This window comes from Lichenostomus cassidix, chromosome 5, assembly GCF_008360975.1.
Source record: "Lichenostomus cassidix isolate B80296 chromosome 5, HeHo_3.0, whole genome shotgun sequence".
Taxonomy (NCBI): Eukaryota; Metazoa; Chordata; class Aves; order Passeriformes; family Meliphagidae; genus Lichenostomus; species Lichenostomus cassidix.
Genome location: NC_139486.1, coordinates 45,812,348 through 45,829,870, shown reverse-complemented (window position 1 = coordinate 45,829,870; position 17,523 = coordinate 45,812,348). Strand labels below are relative to the sequence as shown.

Here is a 17,523-nt window from a genome sequence, read left to right as displayed (position 1 = left end):
AATTAAAATGTGAATAGTTTTCCCCTCACATTGAGGGAGGTGACTAAGTATCCTTCTACCCTGGGTAACCCAGGGCATTATAACTTGTTTCAGCATTCTGAAATGTAAGACTCTGTTTCTGTGTATTTTGAGAATGTCTTCTACATTACAGAAGTCCTCACCTCATTTTCTTGGTTGATTTCAGACTTGTACAATATGCATCATTATGACAAGAGAAGAAAGAACTGAAAAGGGTGAAGATGGAAAGGGAGAATTAAAGTAAATCTTAAGTGATATGTTACCTGGTTCAGGCTTCTCTCCAATGCAGCTCAGCTTTCCATAGGCACAAGTACTGTAAAAAAAAGGAAAAGGATATTTTTTGACTTCTTGTTAAGTTTCAGCCTGTTTCCCAATGAATTTGAAATAATGAAAAATTACTGTGTGATAAAACAAATAAAATATATCCTTTATAGAATAGTTTATACACTTCAAAAATACGAATATTTTTCACTAGAGTAGAACAAAATAAAGTTAGATTCTATATAAATAAATGTTTGCTCTATTTGCCTGGTTTAAAACTGTCCTTCAGAATAGTTCAGAGATTATTCCCATTATGATTGGAATCTAACAGGATTATCAGGCATCTTTCATCATGGAACAAGTCTTTTACAGTCATGGGTAAGAAAAGTAGATGTGGAGGTGAGGGAGGAGGGGAGGCAGAGAGAAAGGCGACAGGGTGGCAGTTTGGCTGTTAGCAAAGGCTGACCCACCACAGGTTTGTTTGTTGAATTCCTGTAATTGTTTGCGTGCAATCTTCCAAACATGGGTAGCCCTCAGAAATTTTTAAGAATCTGATTTTTTTAATTGAAATTGCTAGGGATAGAAATGCATTTGATTTGGTTAGATTTCATAACTTATATATAGTTTCATGATTGCCTATATTCCATCCCTTTTATTTTTTTTACAAATCTCTTACCAGACAACACCATTATCATGAGCAACTTCTCCTGAAGACAGAGGCATTCCTTTGTAGTAACAAGGACAGCTAGAAGCAGGCACACATTTGCCACTGTCATCCATGTAGGTTCCATTCATGCAGGTGCACCCATCCACGGGGACAAACTTGATGCTGCATGTGACATCAGGCTCACTCAGAGACCGGCAGGTGGGTTGACAGGAATCGACATTGTAGGTGTACTTCAAGGACTTTGGACACAAGGTGGTGTATTTTGCTTGAGAGTAAGAAGGTGAGTTACATTTGTAGTTCATTCAAGAATCAATATAGGTATAAATAAAGTATTTGAGATAAAGTATATATGATAAACGTGGCATTGTATGTACACATGCTTTACTGATATCCCCAGCAGTGTAATTTTTTTTATACTGCTAGAGCAAAAATTTCCCCCGTAAATGTGTCACAAATGTTTTGTCTACGTTAAAAAAAAAATTCAATTATATTAAGGCATAGTGTGTTTTGTCCTCATTGCTATTTTTGTACTTTTTGTCAAAGTAAATTGAGAAGCCTACTTATTTTATTCCTATTGCAATGTTATTGCTCTCTGTGTTACTTCTGCTGCTTCTGAGCAAGTAATCTTGCAAAGTCTCTTTTTAATATTTCTCCCTGTTTACTGTTTTTCTTTTATGGTATCCCCTTCCTCCTCAGCTTCTTTAAAGTCAATGCTACAGCTAAACCCCAGTATAAAACTATTTACTGTGGGAATCCCTGAGAGCTACTGTGCAGGGACCTTCTGGGTGACCATTTTCAAAAGGCAAGGGAATGTAAAACTTACTGCAGGCTTTGCTCCTCCATCCAGTGAGGAAAACTCCTTTAGCAGCACAGGCTCTGACATAGCTGGAAAGGGCAGCACACATGCACTCCTCGCTTTTCTCACAGTTACACGTGTCAAACATACAGTTCTGAGGACAGAGGATGACATATCATCAGATTGTCATGTCAAAGCCATGGTACTCTGCATGTTTTTAAGATTGTTATGTTCATTAGAGGTTAAATTAAGTGTAATCCACATGTATAAGCAAGTATATGCCTGATTTTCATTAAGTTCTTTTATTTAAAGATTATTTATGTGAAAAAAGAGTAATTAGATGTTCACTATTTTGAAGGTTTTTTTTTTCTTCTTTTAAAAAAAAAATTTCAGGTGTTGGTAGTTTTCCACCTATTTCCTGTTTGTTGCCACTGTACCATATATATTTAGAATAAATGGAGGTTATTTGATGCCACCCAGCTTTTGGTTCTTATGCTTAAGAGCCTGGGCTCTCTGCAGCAGAGGAACAAAGAAAACAAAAAGTTATTTGATGTATTTTTATGCTGGGCTGGGATACTATAATATTGTAATTCTAGAAGACGTTTATTGAACATAATCTTACAAATTTTCAGTAACAGGAATATTTTGTAAAGTACTCAGGGACTCTTACTAAGCTTTATCACCTTGAATTCCTGGAACATTTTCATTCTCATCTTACCTAAATTTTTGCTGGTTTTTTTACAAGCATTGCTTGCCTTGTCCTTGCATATATGCAAAACCCTTTTGAGGGCAGTTTAGAGGAATTGAAGTGCTGGTTAAGATTCTGACTAAAGCTTTCATTATACCTCTCAGGAAGGACCATTTTTGTACTTTGACAGGGAATCCAAATGCCTAACTTAATCTCTAAGTTTGCATCTAAAAATAGGTGCAGAAGGAATACACCTCTAAATTTATCTTCCTGGGAATGGAAAGAAAGATAGTTTTGCAAAGGAGCAAAATTCATTTTCTGTAGATAAGAATGAACCCTTGGCTTGAAAAGAACTATCATGAATACATCTCTTCACAATTGGCAAGTTATTCTCTCAGGTGTTAATATCAGAAATCTGAGTCTTTTTCTCTTAAATGGGATAGAGTTAGAGCCAAATACCTTCTGGTAAACTTCTGGATTCACTGTTGAGTGACATTCAGCAAAAGGTCCCATGGTATCAGAGAGCAGTCCACACCAGTGCTGAGCATACTGGTCTGTGAATTGAAAACATGGTAAGGATTTCTACTGCAGTTCATTTTCAAAACTTTTGTCTCAATGTAGCTATACCTCCTGCAGGGAAGTTGTGAAGCTTAACTTTACAATATAATTAAGCTCTGCATTTGCTGAAACACAGTCTTTCACTTCCTCTAGACAGAAATATGAACTCTTCATAAACTGTATGATTTATAGTTAATGTTAATTGTCATGGAATAAACTAAGATATCCTTAGCTGAATTCTAAAAAAGAAGGTTTACACTATAAATTAAAAATATGCTAGTTCATCTCAGAAAACAGAAGAGTGGCTTGTGAATACTCAAAAATTATATATTCTGTTGGCTGAAATGGAGTTTGAATGCATTGAATTTCTGAACTGCAAATCTGGTTCCTAGTTTAACAGCAGAAGGGCCACAACCTTCAGTGGGACTATGTACAGCCTTTTCCTGTATGACAATCAATCCTTCCCTTTAGGAAATGCATCACTATTATGCTGTATGGTCCCAGCTTCCTTTAAATAAGTCAACAAAAACCACTTGCTCTCTTGATGCAAAGGAATATATCTGAAGATCCAAAATATTTTGCAAGTTATTATTTATTAATTAAAGACTTCTAGTGTCAACTGAGGAAAATTGTGTGTGTGTGCAAATAGTTCTGATGTTTTGGCTAAATGCTTAGTGGTTGATCAGCTTATTCCTTCTTTGCATCTTAAAGGAGAATAGAAGAGGTTGCTGAGCTTACCATTTTGTATGCTGACAGTACAGGGGTCCTCAAAGGTATTTTTGGCATCAGGACAATCAGCCCGAGTTTTCCAAGTATTGCCAAAGGCCGCTGAAGTGCCCTCTATCACACCACTGGTGGTTTTGAAATCATCTGTCTGTATGTCATTGAAGTTTCCACAGAGACCTGGAAGGAAGCAGATAGTCTGTGCAAGTCTGCTCCAGGATGACAGGTACTGGTGACAGCAGTTGTTACAAGGTCACTTACCACAGGTCTGCCCTTTATGTGATGGATCTAAGTCTATAAAAACTTGCATTGAAGGCACAAGTTGAACCTGTAGCTGAAGGCCAAAAGTTGTTTGCAGAACAATGAAGAAAGATGAAGGCCTGAAGATGGTGACATTTGCTAGGGATGTAAGAAAAAATATTATAATTTCATACGAGATGAGCAGTTGAAATAATTGTTCATTATACAGGGGAATTCTACAGCTGTGTTTGATATGTTCCTAATTTCTGAAGCACTGAGGGCGAAATGATCCTTATAGGATTTCAAATCCAACACCAAAACAGTCTAACGTAAACAACAAATGTATACAAAGCCTCCAATTTCTGCCAGGTGTTTTAAAACAGGAAGAACACACACCTTTGTTGTTATTTAAAAGGTTGCCTTTGTTTGATGAAAATGCTATAGCACTATTTCATTGAAGACTTCAGCCTGGACCTATTCTGTCCTTTCATGGTTTGCTTTGTGTTCAGGTGCAGTAACCTTTGAGAAGAACTGGCATGTGTGAAACTTCAGTGTTGAATGTGCTTCAAGAAAAAGGAGAGGGGGAGCACAGGAAACTAAATGACTGGAGATATTAGAGTGCAATTGCATGTCAGAATTTTTCTTTCCTCTCTTATGGCAATGTTTGGATCTGAAAGTGTGCAATAACACTATTTGCTTGAACCAATTAGACATTGCTAATTTTAAACCATAGTTTTGCTAAAATTACTGGTGTTGAATAGGCAAACCCTATTACATAAAAATGGGAGATGGTACTCTACTGCAGTATTCTGGGTTTGCTGCAGTGTAACCAGAGGTAGAATTTCACTTTAGTTTAACTTATGTAATAACATCTTAAAGTAAAAATGAGAAATATTATAGAAGTTTTTCCAAAGGAACTTACCTGCTGAGAATGGCAGCTGTGTGTAGATCATGTTCACAAATACACTACCGGAAGGCTGGATCACAATGTTCTGTCCACAAGAAAAGGGAGTTATCAAGCAGATAAGTAAAATACTTTCCAAATGTTTCTTATCTAATACTGTTCAAGATAAAGGTGGAAAAAAAAATTTATCTTATGCTGTTCAAGATAAAGGGGAGACTCTGATGGTGTTCTGATTCCTGTACTATTTCTTTAATTGTTATTACTATGGTCTATTGACTGTCCAAGAAAGCAAAAGCTAAAAGTTATTTAGATAACAGAAAGCTACTAAGATCTTGTCTTCTAATGTGCTTACTTTATTCTTGTGTTTTAATAATGCTCAAATCAGATAAACCAAAAATGTCAGTGCAGCTTTCTTGTCTGTACTATTATGTGTCATTTTCTATTCATCTTTGAGAACGTTCCTACAGAATGTCGGGTGTCTCCATTTGCTGCTCACCGTTTGCCCTCCATTTAGGCTGATGGCTATCCCCTTGAGGCATGTCTCAGTGTCACTCAGGCCACACTTGTGGATATCCCCCAACACTGTGAATTCATTGCTGTCACAGAGCTTGAAGAAAGTGAAAGTTATGGTTAAAAGGATTTGCTATACTGAAATATCATCATCTCAAAAATTCACAGTAAAATGGAATTCTTAGTAAAGTTAGTCTTTTAAAATGTTGTTTATTTCATTTCTTATGGTTTAACATAAATGTCTAGAGTCACCAAGTAAGCTGGCATGCATGCAGTCTGCACACTGAAAAATATCCATTGCTTCTGGCATGCAGAGGCAAGTTAGACATATTAATCTGAACATTAAAACTTGCTCATGCTTTAGTAAGTCTAGTTCCTAATGTTTAGGTAATGCTAGTTTAATATGCTAGAGAAGGAAGTGTGCCTTTCTTGCCCCACTAGTTATGAAGATTACCAGAGAGAGGAATAATTGTTTCCAATGTCTTCTGCACTGAATAGATTATTAAAGACCCTGGCGATTTGGACATTCTTTTCGCAGGTAGGAAATATGCATTTAAATATCCTCTCATAGGAGAAAATTAAGCTAAAATTATTATTCAGGAAGTTACTGCATATAGGTAAAGTTCAAGTTGTGACTTGGTTCTGATTTTCATAGGGCTGTGTTTTGTGAGCCATCTTCAAAGTGTGCCTAATGGCCAAAAGACAACAGGGAAAGACTCAGAGAAGGCTGTGATTCTGAGCATGTCTTATCACTTTTTTGGCATAATGAAGACTAAATTGAGGACAGCTGAGATGAAGAATTGCAGCCATCTGAAAATTAAGTATTAGATATGGGGGCTTTTTGATCTTTTGTGTACAAATATAGGGTTTTTCCTCTACCTCCAGAGACCCTGAGAAGCTAATTTTACATGTTGGTGCCAAAAAGAAGAGTTTAATATTAAAGTCTGACCTATGCTGCCATTGTGAATCAAGGCAGTGCTTGTGAATCTTATCCAAAAGTTTCATTGATTTAGTCTATTCTATTTATAAATTATTCTAGTGCATTTCTAAGATTTTATGTTTCTTTTTCTTGGTAACTTATGATTCTTTTCTTCAATTCAGACTGATCTTGTCAATAACAGATTTTATTTAATATGCAGTCCTTATGAAAATAGTTTGCCTTAGTCATCCAGTAAAAATAAACAGTGAATATATGTAGGATTATTAAATCTAACAAAAAAACTCAGCACCATTCTTAAACAATGACCAAAGAACACAAAACGACTACAATTTTATTTAGTATAACCCTAACAGAAAAGCACCGGAAATCCATTTAGGGATGTTAACCCTCTAACCATTTTCACCCTCTCAGAGTCAGAAAACTGATGTGATTACCAGTAGTTTTCATCAAACAATATTACATATAATAAAAGCACTTTTCTTTAGCAAGGATTGTGACTCATTTTTACCTTGGTTAGGACATAACTACAGTCTCCAAAGAAGGAATAGTGTTTCTCATCAAATGTTGAAATGTGGGAACCTCCTTCAATACTGCAAGTCCCAGGGCATGACTGAGTGACACAAGACCATTCACCTCCAACACAGGTACTGAAATGAAGAAGGCATTCAGTAACATTGGGTAATGCAAGTGTAAATGAAATAAAAAGAGTAAGGGCAGATGATGCCCTTGTTTTCCTCTTGAAAGACTGACCATACTGCCAAAGAAACCAGTATTGCTTTGAAATCTCAGATATGGGGCAGGCACATTTATATTAGTGATAATTTTCTACATATATTGCTGTTCACTTCCAGTCTTTGGACAGAATTCAATCCTGGTGAACCTGTCACCTACATCAAATATGTTTAGTATTTCTTGGAAAATAAATAAATAAATAGGTACATTTGCATACACTTATGTAGTAATACTGCAGTTAATTATAGGAATATTAAAAAATTATTACATATTTGTCAAACATGCCTCTCAAATGTGATCTCCCCCTTTGCTGAAATGCAACATGCCCCTAAATGTCATGCCCTCCCTAGTATTTATGAGTGTCTTAGCATTACACTGTAGTGCTGCAAAGGCTGTAATGCTAATTCACATTTATAAAGACCTCTGGTATTTGATTTCAATTATGTTCTTTCATTGGTAGGTCTTGAAATCAAAGCACCTATTTACAAACTCGAATTTTTCTTCCAAGTGTGAAGGGAAAACACACCTGAAAGTATCCTCTAGAACAGTGTAATCATTGAACTTCAATTGGTAAGTAGTTCCTTTTCTTCTTTAGAGGGAAATTAGTAATTTTTCCCTGTTTTCAAAATATTCAGGTAATGCACCAAAAAAAAAAAAAAAAGAAAGAAATGTGAGAAAGTACGTTACCATGATCTGCATTTAGATGAGAAGGATGCACCAGGAGCGTAAGTTTCACCTTCATAGGTACAGTGGCATTCTCTACGTGGAATGCAGCCAGCACCATTAACATCATCAAATACCATTCCTAGGAAAAGAAAAGGTCTGTTACTGATTCTGTGCACTGCAGAACCTGCCTTTGAACACACATCTAGCAGATGCCTGAGAATGTGTCTCATTTCTTCAGTACTTCAAAATAATAGGATGCAAGCTATGTAGGGATTTAAGGGCTATATTGCCTTTAAGTCCATTTAAAAATCTTAGCATGATCAAAAGGGACCTCTAGGAAAATACCTTTCTGTTATGGACTTCATTAGAATGGAATTAGGATTAAAACTGCTAGTTAATGAGGTGGAATAGATGAACCATTTGTAAGACTGCCCAGGGACATATCTGTACAGTAAATATTTTTAAGCCCAGAGACAGAGGATTGACTTAGAGAAGTCAAAGTTACTACACAAACAAGTGATGGTGACTTCTGTGAGACATCAAGGAGATGGGCAGAACAACTGCAAGGGGTGAAGCTCCTATGATACGCAGTCACTCACAGCAGCAACAAAAATTCAGACCCAGAATTATGCACAAAGAGAACACATTTATCTTGTACTGATACTCAGTCCTTGTGTGTAATTCTCTGAAGCACCAGATTTTATGCACTGCCTAGTGCTTTTTTAGCTCCTTGTTGTTTAGACACCCAACACTTGATAAGAAGGAGTTGGTCATTTGGGGAACCAGATGCAGCTTTGCTAGCAGCAGGGGTTATCATTGCATGCAAAATCTGGTTATACACTTGATACTTTTGGTGAACTGAATCTGAATGCTGAGAACAGAAAACTGTGTTGTAAGGAGCCAATTATCTTCTTCTCAGTTCAGTAATTATATACATGTATATATATCTCAAGTACATTTGTTGTTTAAATGGACATATCTAGTAACCTGAATAGAAATAGTGCATCCAGAGGAGAAATGTAGTTATTACTTCAATGATAATAACATGTGGTGAGAATGATGCAGAGTATGAAAGTTGTTAATTGTGTACAGGTAAGTATTCTAGGGGGCTTGGCTATGAGAAAAGGGCAGTAAAAAAGCTTGCCTGGAGGACAGACGCAGCCATCTGTACAGTGATCTTCACAAAGCACAGATCGTTCCGGGTTGCTGCACGTGTCGGAGCAGGGGGAGCCACACTCATGGTATTGCATGTTGAACGGACATGATTTGGCTAAAAGTAGAAAGGGTATTATAAAGCTGATTTTTCACTTGAAGGGTTGAGAAAACAGTATTTGCAATTTAGGTTGATTTGTGTCAAGATATGACAGGGTATCCTGATCCAAGGGGAGGCTGAAACATTTTAGATTTTCTGATTTATATTGAAAATCCTTTGTAAGGCAAAATCCCCTAAGCTTCCATATTCCCAAAGTCTTGCATATGATCAGGTTAAGACTGATTTCATGATAAGTGCATGCACTTTTAAATTACTGTCTTCTTCAGGAGAAAACCTCACATTTTTGAAGATGTGGGTAGTAAGCACAGGTGAAAATCCATTCCCAGGATACTTACGGCACAGTTCTGAGGTTCTCCAGTTCAGGGGCTGTCCGCCTGCATGAGCACACTGCCGGGAGTACTCAGCAAAGGTGTTGCACATGCAGAAGTCAGCCATAGAGCTGTCACAGTGGCATAGGTCTTGTATGCAAGTTTCAATGTAGTCCTGAACATCCACAAGCATATTACAACTTGTAAATGCTTTGCTGGTTAATACTGTCTCACAGATAGAGCCCTAGGAAGGAAAAGAGAGAAGTGTTTAGAAAATGTGAAACTAATTATGGATGGCATGGAGCAGAACAAATCACAGATTCATCTGATCCAGAAACCCATACAACAGTAGCCATAAGCAGATATTAAGGGAAAATATAACAATAGGGCAAAAACACATGGAACTCCTTTGATTAACTCTAGTATCTTCCATGTCCTTAGTTACTGTCACCTCAGGTAACTTCCCAAGCATTACACAATTTCTTTTTATTAAGACATCCTTAGTAATTTTCTCCTTCAGAAAAACATGCAGTTTTCTCGTCGAAGGGAATGCAAATTTTTGGCATTCACTTTAGCAAAGAATAAAACATGAAATTTGGAATATTTTTCTTTCCAGACCTACAGTTGAGTCATATTCATGCTGTAGTTTTTTCCCTTTGAAAAAATTTTCTCCAAAGACAGAATGTATTTCACACTGAGTAAACAAATTTTGAGAGAGAGGTTCTTACAAATTCTGTCGAGCAGTTCATCAGAGAAGTAGGAGGAATAGGATCATCACATTGCTCTGTGGGTCCATCCATTTTCTGCCTATTACCAAACTGTATGGGAGTCAGTTTTGTCTCTGTAAATAACAGTTCAAATATTAGAATGATGCTTATTGAATTTTGCATGGAGGTATTTTCTTTCATAATGCTACCTGATATGACATGAAAAGTGATTACCAAATAATATCACTATAACATGAAAGGTAAAAGATGATGAACAGAGGATAAAGAACTGGATCCTCCTTATTGAAAACAAGTAAAAATTTTTATGTGGCTGGTCTTAAACTATTTAACAGAGATTGAAGCAGTCTAATACATCTCAAAGCCCTGAATATGCACAACTGACATCACAGAAATAGACGAAGTAATATCCCTAGTTTTGCAGTTAATATGACCCATAACCTATGTTACAGTATATTATAAAAAGGAAAAACAAGCACCAATACTTAATCTTTATTACTTACTCCCTGAAATAAATTCATTGCTGACTGGAATTCCATTGAAGTCCCCACAAAGCCCACAAGTTTGATTGGCATATTTCTTATCTAGTTCCACCTAAAAAAGACGAGGAAGGAGGTTCATAGAAATGTCAGTCTTGATGGTTAGGAGCACAGCCTACACCAGTACTGCTTGCATTCTCAAAATTTGAGATATGTTTGCTGTGCAGATGGTATTGTGTGATAACAAGCTAGGAAAGATCAGTGATGACCAAGAAAAGCTTGCTCTTATTCTAGCCCTGGGTTGTGAATATCAATGCTTTGCCAAGTCTGGAATCTGAGAATACCTCACTGTGAGGTAGGAACATTATAATTGGGGGTTTATTGATTCTGAGGTCAGCTTGGTGGGGAACAAAAGGAAAATTGGGAACAGACTGGAAGACAAAATAATACACTAAAAATAGACACAAATCCAAAAGTAACTAACGTCTGCCTGGCAGTAATACTGCAAAGGTAAACAGACTATTTTCAAAATACAGACTTTCTGCTGTGTTTTGGATGTTTTCTTACCAGGAGGGCATCATGTCCATTCCAAAGGAAAGTCAGTCCCAACTTGGCAGAAACTTTCAAATAGTTGTTACTTCTCTCTATCAAGACTCCCATATGGCTGTAGGGCATCTGGACCCTGGGGAAAGATATGTCGCATATGGTAGGGACAGAATATTCATTGACTGTCCACAATGATATCCTTTCTCATTCTCTTTGAGAATTTTGGACATGTATCCGTGAGGAAATTAGAGCAGTACCTAACTATAGACAACACAGGTTTGTAACATTTTGCCCATTTCCTGTGCAATTGCCTTTCATTGTGCAAATGGATCCGCCTTGCTTTCCATGTTGTCCCCTTTGGCTTTTTTTTGGGTGTTTTTCTAGGTAAAATGTTAGAATTTATCTTTGGTTGTATTGTTCAAAAAGGTGCTGGGAGGCTCTGTTTTGCAGGCAGTATGCTTCAGGATATTGCTATTTACTCCTTGAAGCATTTGATAATAAAGGGATAGACTTGAGGCTTTCTGTGACATGAGTGCCATTCAGGAAGCTGTACCCAAGATAACCTTTAGAACTAGCTCACGGTACATAACAGACAACTCTCTGTGGGATACCTGCCCAAATATTTACCTGGTCTTTTGGGCAGGTTTCACACCCTATGCCAAAATCAGTGCTACAACTGCTATATAGATAGCAAGTTTCCAGAACAGATAAAATTAACTCAGGTACAAGCTGCAGTCACTGCTTTACCACACACTTTTCAGTGCAAGGAAAAAAGCTGTCAAAAATTCCTCTCAGGGATTCTGCTCTGGTAAAAAATAATGGAAAGCAGTAACTTCAAGGATGTAAAAACCTAACACTTTGGCTGAATGGAGCTTATAGACTTAATTGCATACACACACACACAATTGTAGCAGTGGGGCAGCATATTGGATATAGCTCATCTGAACAAAACAAACACAGGGATAATCTGCAAAGTGGCACTTAGCTCACTCTCAAGCCCTCCTTTTTTTTTTGTTAAAACTTCAGGAAGGACCTGGGCCCTCCCACTCCCCATTGGGAGCAATGTGAGATCAGCTGAGGGGAAGGGATGCTTGTTTAAAGAGCCCACTGGGAACAAGGTAGGAACATACAGTTTGCTGTCGAGCAGGACAGAGCCACTCTGGGTCAGTTCAATCACTACTCCTTCCAGCTTCATGATGACGTGAGTGATCACAGTAGCATTTTGCACCATTGCACGCCTAATCTGGATGTTGAAGTCCTCATAGGGAGACTTGCAGTTGGATGTAAAGATGTAATTGCAGACCCCAGGGAAGTAAAAGATGTCCCCATCAAAGGTCTTGAAGTGGAAGTTACCCCATGTGCTGCACACACGGCCATTGTGAGAGGGATTGCCAGCTGAGGATTCAAAATAAGCAGTAAGAATTTTCTGTAATTTTTTGTAATACCCTCAAGTTAGATGCTTTATCCCACCCACTTCTTTCACTAGCCTTTGTCCAAAAAGCCCATCTTCTGTTGTCTGTCTTGTCAAGCTATTTGTTTATCATTATTTATTTAGTTTAGTTGCTTTTTGTGTTTCATCAGTTTTGTATTAGGGATATAGGGCCTAGGAGCAAAAGAGACCTCCTGTGTCACTCGCTCTGATGACTTCTGTATCCTATAAATCCTTTCCTAAGTATATGAGGTTTCACCATAAAACCATTTTAAAGCTAGTTTAGAACTAGCTGATGGTTCTGCTAGGGAAGGCCACTCATACCCAAAAGCTCTGAATGGCTGGAAGACTTTTGCCAACATCTTCTGAAACATATTCCTGACCCACGTATGTCTGGTTATCCTTGTGCCAAAATTACACTTCACCTTGAAGGGGTTCCACCTCCCTGTTCCTCCCCCTGCCCATTGTAGAAATCTCTCCTTTCTTTGCAGTCTTCCTTTCCTTACAAGCATATTCTCCAATCTCCCTGATCATCTTCCCAGTCCCATTTCACATCTCTTCCACATTTACACTACCCTGCTTTGAATTGTACCCTATTCCCTAGATAAGGTGTCTCGACAATTTTCAGCACATTAGTATTTTCCTCTCTTTACTGGAAATATATACAATACTGAGGAAAGACACATACAACATGTATGTATATACATTTAATATATTAATATATAAATGTATATACATTTAAATATATACATTTAAATTTTTTGTTACAGCTGCATCATAGAACAGTGAGGCTAAACACTAGATTCGCATTTAGAATATCCATGTTACCTCATGAACTTATTTTCTGTTAACTTTTTGTTTTATGATTCTAAAGGATCTTACACAATTTACTGATTTTTTTCAGTCACTCCCTGCTCTATGTGATTAGCAAGAGCACAGATATCTGAGCCATAACATTTGCTTAACTTACCCTTTACTTTCAGTGTGTTTTGAAAAGGTGGAATGATTGTCACTTCTTGGGATTTGAAAGCTGGTAGAAAATAGAAAGGAGAAAAAATGGCCAGGTTTAATCTTTTTGGAAGTTCTAAAACATGGATAGAGATTGCCTAGTTTTTTAGTGATTGATATTTCCCACTACTATTTACAGTCTAGGGGTAAGTTTTCACAATGTTTGATTGGTGGTTTTTGCACAATGCTGTGTATTCTGACTTTCTATAAATTTCACTAACAGCTAAATTGTAAAGACTGTGATACTTTCTTCCATTATTTGTTCAAGACTCCCATCTGAGGCTGGCCCTGATGTTCTGAGCTCAAGAGCAGTAATATGATCCTCAGAGCACTGTATCATAATAGTGATTATAAAAGCTATTTTAAAATAATTTGTGACACATATTTTGCAGGGCAGACTTAAGATCAATTATTTCAGCCTGTCATCCCTAATATACCAGTCAGCTTTGGAACCTTCTACCCTTATTTTGCTCTGTACAGTTATGTGTCATGCATGATCTTGTAGTACTTAATTATTCTAATGTTTAAGGTAGTTACAGTTTTCTTATTTTCTCATGAGTGATGCAGTTATCTTGACACAGTGTAAAAAAATGTGTCTTTTATTACCTACTACCAAGTACCTCGGTGATATGTATGTAAACACACACCTCTTCTGAAAACACACTTTTAGATATAAGTTATGTACCTTTCGTGAAGTTAAAGATTAGATAATTGTATCATATCAGCAGAGCAGATCCACTGGGCCAGAGGAAGTTCTCAAGCTTAGAGCAGTCAGAGACTGGCTGAGAATTGGATATATTGTACAGAGGGCTTCTCTTTTAATGTGTGTGGTATATTTCAGCCGGGAATAAGAATATTCTAGTAATCTTACTATTTATCACCTTTATTTGGAGCAAAACCTTAGAAAGGGATCAGCATAAAAATACTTACGTTTTTGTCGCTGCAGGAGAGATGGAGAAACATACTCTGACTTCAGTGGTTGTTCACCACCCTGGGCTTGAACTGCATCAAGAAAAGTAGTAAAGAAAACATGAATGTCTAATTTTCTGGAGTTCCCTCATAATTTTTCAATTATATCTGTTTAAACATTCAACACTCAGCATATAAAAAACCAGCAAAGATATGTTTATGTACACAAGGTCAGAAATGCATCAGGACCTGTGCTACATACAACTGTGATGGCTAAACACCACTCCTTCAGCCTTATCCTTTTCTGCTTTTAATTTTTTGGGTAATAAATTACTGCAGGGAAGCCATCAAAAACATGCCCATGGTGATTTGAGCTAGTCCTTATTCTGGCACAGTCTACTGCTAGATTCCCTTTTAAGCTTTTCAGATAAAGGACCTAAATTTATTAGGTTTTATGATCACTCTGTGCTTTAAGCATCAGTAAAATCTTTTGTTCTAGCTAGATGGCTTTAAAATAGGTCCATTTTTTACAGGAAGAATTCACTTTCGGGCTAGAGGACTGATCTTTGTCAAAGCCAAAGTTACTCAGTGTTTTATAGTTTCAAGCACTCTTTGTAATAAGCCACAGAAGGAAAATAAATGCAAAAACTACGCCACACAGAAGGAAATAGCCTTTTCCAATAAATACATTTGTGCCTGTTGATTTTGCCCCAAAGCAAAGAAACCATTATTCATTCCATTCCACTACAGCATCAGAATAGGAATACATACATTATCTGCAGGAGCCAGAGGGGCTTTCAATGCACTGTTTAGTAAGAGTTCATCAGAGGCCAGGTTGAGGTGAAGACTATGCTGGCCAGAGAAAACTGAAAGGGCAGGTTCATCCCGTGCTGCACCCCACGAGAGCACTCTGTGGGTAGGACCACTAGAGGGGCTAAGGCTGAAAGCAGAGCTGTAAGGAGCTCTGCAAGTTCCCCCTTGGGGAAAGACCTGGGGGTCTGCAGCTGGGGTTAGAGGACATGTGTCCACATTTAAAGCAGGAACCATTCAGTGCTTCTGGGCTCCTTCACTGCCCAGCTTCACAGAGCTTTTTGCATCTCTCTCCAGGTACTGTGTGGCTCCACTCCATCTCATGCCATGTGCATTGCAGATCCCTGCTTCCATTGCATGTTGTGCTAATGCTACAGCTAGTCCTACGATGGGCACTATCACCTTTGACACTATCACTTCAGAATATAAGTTACTATGGAATTACCTAGGAGTAGGAAAAATATGACATCATACAATAGGATCTGCACTTGAAATCCAAATGCATTTAAAACTAGCACTGTTGTTACCTTAAACTGTAAGGGAAATTATCAGGTGGAAAAAAAAATTTTAAGAAATTTCCATCCATCTGTGACTGTTAAGTGCCCTCAGAATATTTAAAGCAGTTACATTTGTTTCAGCCCATCACAAACCAACTCTGTGTACTAAGCTTTTATGCAACCTCATAAGCAAGAGTAAATTAATTTTTAAAATCTGTCATCTGATGGTTTTCAAGCAAAACCCATCTCTTTTTTATCAGCTGATAAACAGAATCTTTAATAAGGTATGCAGACATACTCCTCCCCTGACTTGTTCCTTTCTAGAGGTACCTCTGCACCATTTGGTTTGTTCATTGAGAATTGCTATACCTTGAAATGATATTAAAAGCTAAATGCAAATCTTGAAGCATTTTTGTAGAAACATAAGTTGTGAGGGAGCTCCATTCAATGCAGTGAAGCTGTTCCAAATTTACACTTTAGAAAAAAAAGATGAGTTTCAAAAGAGTTAATTTCCTCTTCTTAGGAAAGAAAGCATTTTAAGCATAAAATAAATTCTTGCACGATGGTAACAGGTTTAACTTCACAAGGCCAAGAAAAAAAGTGTTTCAAACTCCAAAGAAAGTTATAAATTCTTTAAAACAGTAAAAATGCTAAGCAAGTGAATCTTCCTACCTTTGATCTGTATGAAGACAAGGGTTAGTATTGATATCCATAGTGGTATTTGTGTCCCACCACCTTTACCCATCTTCTGGAAGTCCGGTAGAAACTACCGAACAACCTGCCTCTGAGGAAATACCTGTCTGCTCCCAAGTCTTATATAGTGAGAGAGTAGATTTTGGCTCAGTTCCCAGATTGTTTCACAAGCCTGTTAAAAGGTGGGGCTTCAGACATTTTCGTTTTCCTTTGCAGGTGCACAGGTAAACAGAGGATGCTCTGACTTTTTCTCAGGTATTTACACTCTAGGAGGAGTCTTCTTTCTACAAGTCTTTTTGACAAAATGTCAAGAAGTGAGCAAGAAGAATTTTTGCTTAGGCTTAGCTGTCCCAAATTGTTGTTTATTGCGGGATAAATACAATTTAAGGGACTTCTGAGTGACTTTTAAGCAGAAAGTTGGAGTAAATTACTTCACTTTTTTTTTCTTTTTTACATTTTCCTCCTTATGGCAAGTGGGGGTAATTAACTTCTTAAAAAAAACCCAAAGAAGTTCCACCTGCTACAAATTTTTAAAATGAGTTTGTACCTGCCTATGTAGATACCTTGTGAAAATGGGGAAGTGAAAGGCTATTTAAGGTCAGTGTTTATCCCACTGGCCAGGCACAACACAGGTTTACATAATGAAAATCCTTCTGTATTGGAGAGTCAGTAATATGGGCCTTTCCTTGAGGGACTCCTCATGTGGGCAATTTTACTGCTAGTTTCCCTTCTGAGTAAACATGATTTCACCATTAAAATTAGCTGGATTCTACCTGTAATCTAAGAAAAAAAATCCTTGTGATTTCTAACCCTAGAGACATTAAAAGACTGATATGCAAGAATGTTTTTTGGAATATTCCTTATCTTAGGAACAATGAGAGAGGGAACAATGCTTTGCGACTGTGGTAAAATAATTATTTATAGCTATATTACTTTGGGGAATTAACCTTTTATAGTGTTTTACCCTGGGGTAAACACAGTCTTTCAGTAAGAGAGAAGATCCCATAATCCCATATGGGTTCAAACAGTTCCTGCAAGGAAGAAGCTACTGGGATTGTCTCCATATTCTTTGTAGTCATAACTATGTTTAAAACAAAATGTAGTTTAAACATTAGAGAGAGACATTAGAGGAACATTGAAAGG

At 37.3% G+C, this 17,523-nt stretch overlaps 1 protein-coding gene across 1 annotated transcript in view; it reads right to left on the bottom strand.

Moving 5' to 3' along the window:
• LOC146436526 (mucin-5AC-like) overlaps window positions 1–16,497 on the bottom strand; it is a 42,392-nt gene extending 25,895 nt beyond the window's left edge. The window contains exons 1-19 of the mRNA XM_085063804.1: window positions 16,360–16,497; window positions 14,402–14,473; window positions 13,434–13,493; window positions 12,165–12,429; window positions 11,056–11,170; window positions 10,513–10,603; window positions 10,013–10,125; window positions 9,312–9,528; window positions 8,848–8,973; window positions 7,725–7,842; window positions 6,814–6,952; window positions 5,352–5,462; window positions 4,874–4,943; window positions 3,973–4,110; window positions 3,727–3,891; window positions 2,890–2,984; window positions 1,770–1,896; window positions 956–1,211; window positions 282–331 (exon numbers count right to left, since the gene is read on the bottom strand). Of these exons, the coding sequence (XP_084919930.1) occupies window positions 282–331; window positions 956–1,211; window positions 1,770–1,896; window positions 2,890–2,984; window positions 3,727–3,891; window positions 3,973–4,110; window positions 4,874–4,943; window positions 5,352–5,462; window positions 6,814–6,952; window positions 7,725–7,842; window positions 8,848–8,973; window positions 9,312–9,528; window positions 10,013–10,125; window positions 10,513–10,603; window positions 11,056–11,170; window positions 12,165–12,429; window positions 13,434–13,493; window positions 14,402–14,473; window positions 16,360–16,432 (2,401 nt within the window). The 5' untranslated portion in view covers window positions 16,433–16,497. The remainder of the gene's footprint in view (window positions 1–281; window positions 332–955; window positions 1,212–1,769; window positions 1,897–2,889; window positions 2,985–3,726; window positions 3,892–3,972; window positions 4,111–4,873; window positions 4,944–5,351; window positions 5,463–6,813; window positions 6,953–7,724; window positions 7,843–8,847; window positions 8,974–9,311; window positions 9,529–10,012; window positions 10,126–10,512; window positions 10,604–11,055; window positions 11,171–12,164; window positions 12,430–13,433; window positions 13,494–14,401; window positions 14,474–16,359) is intronic.
• Between the last annotated feature and the right edge of the window lie 1,026 nt (window positions 16,498–17,523).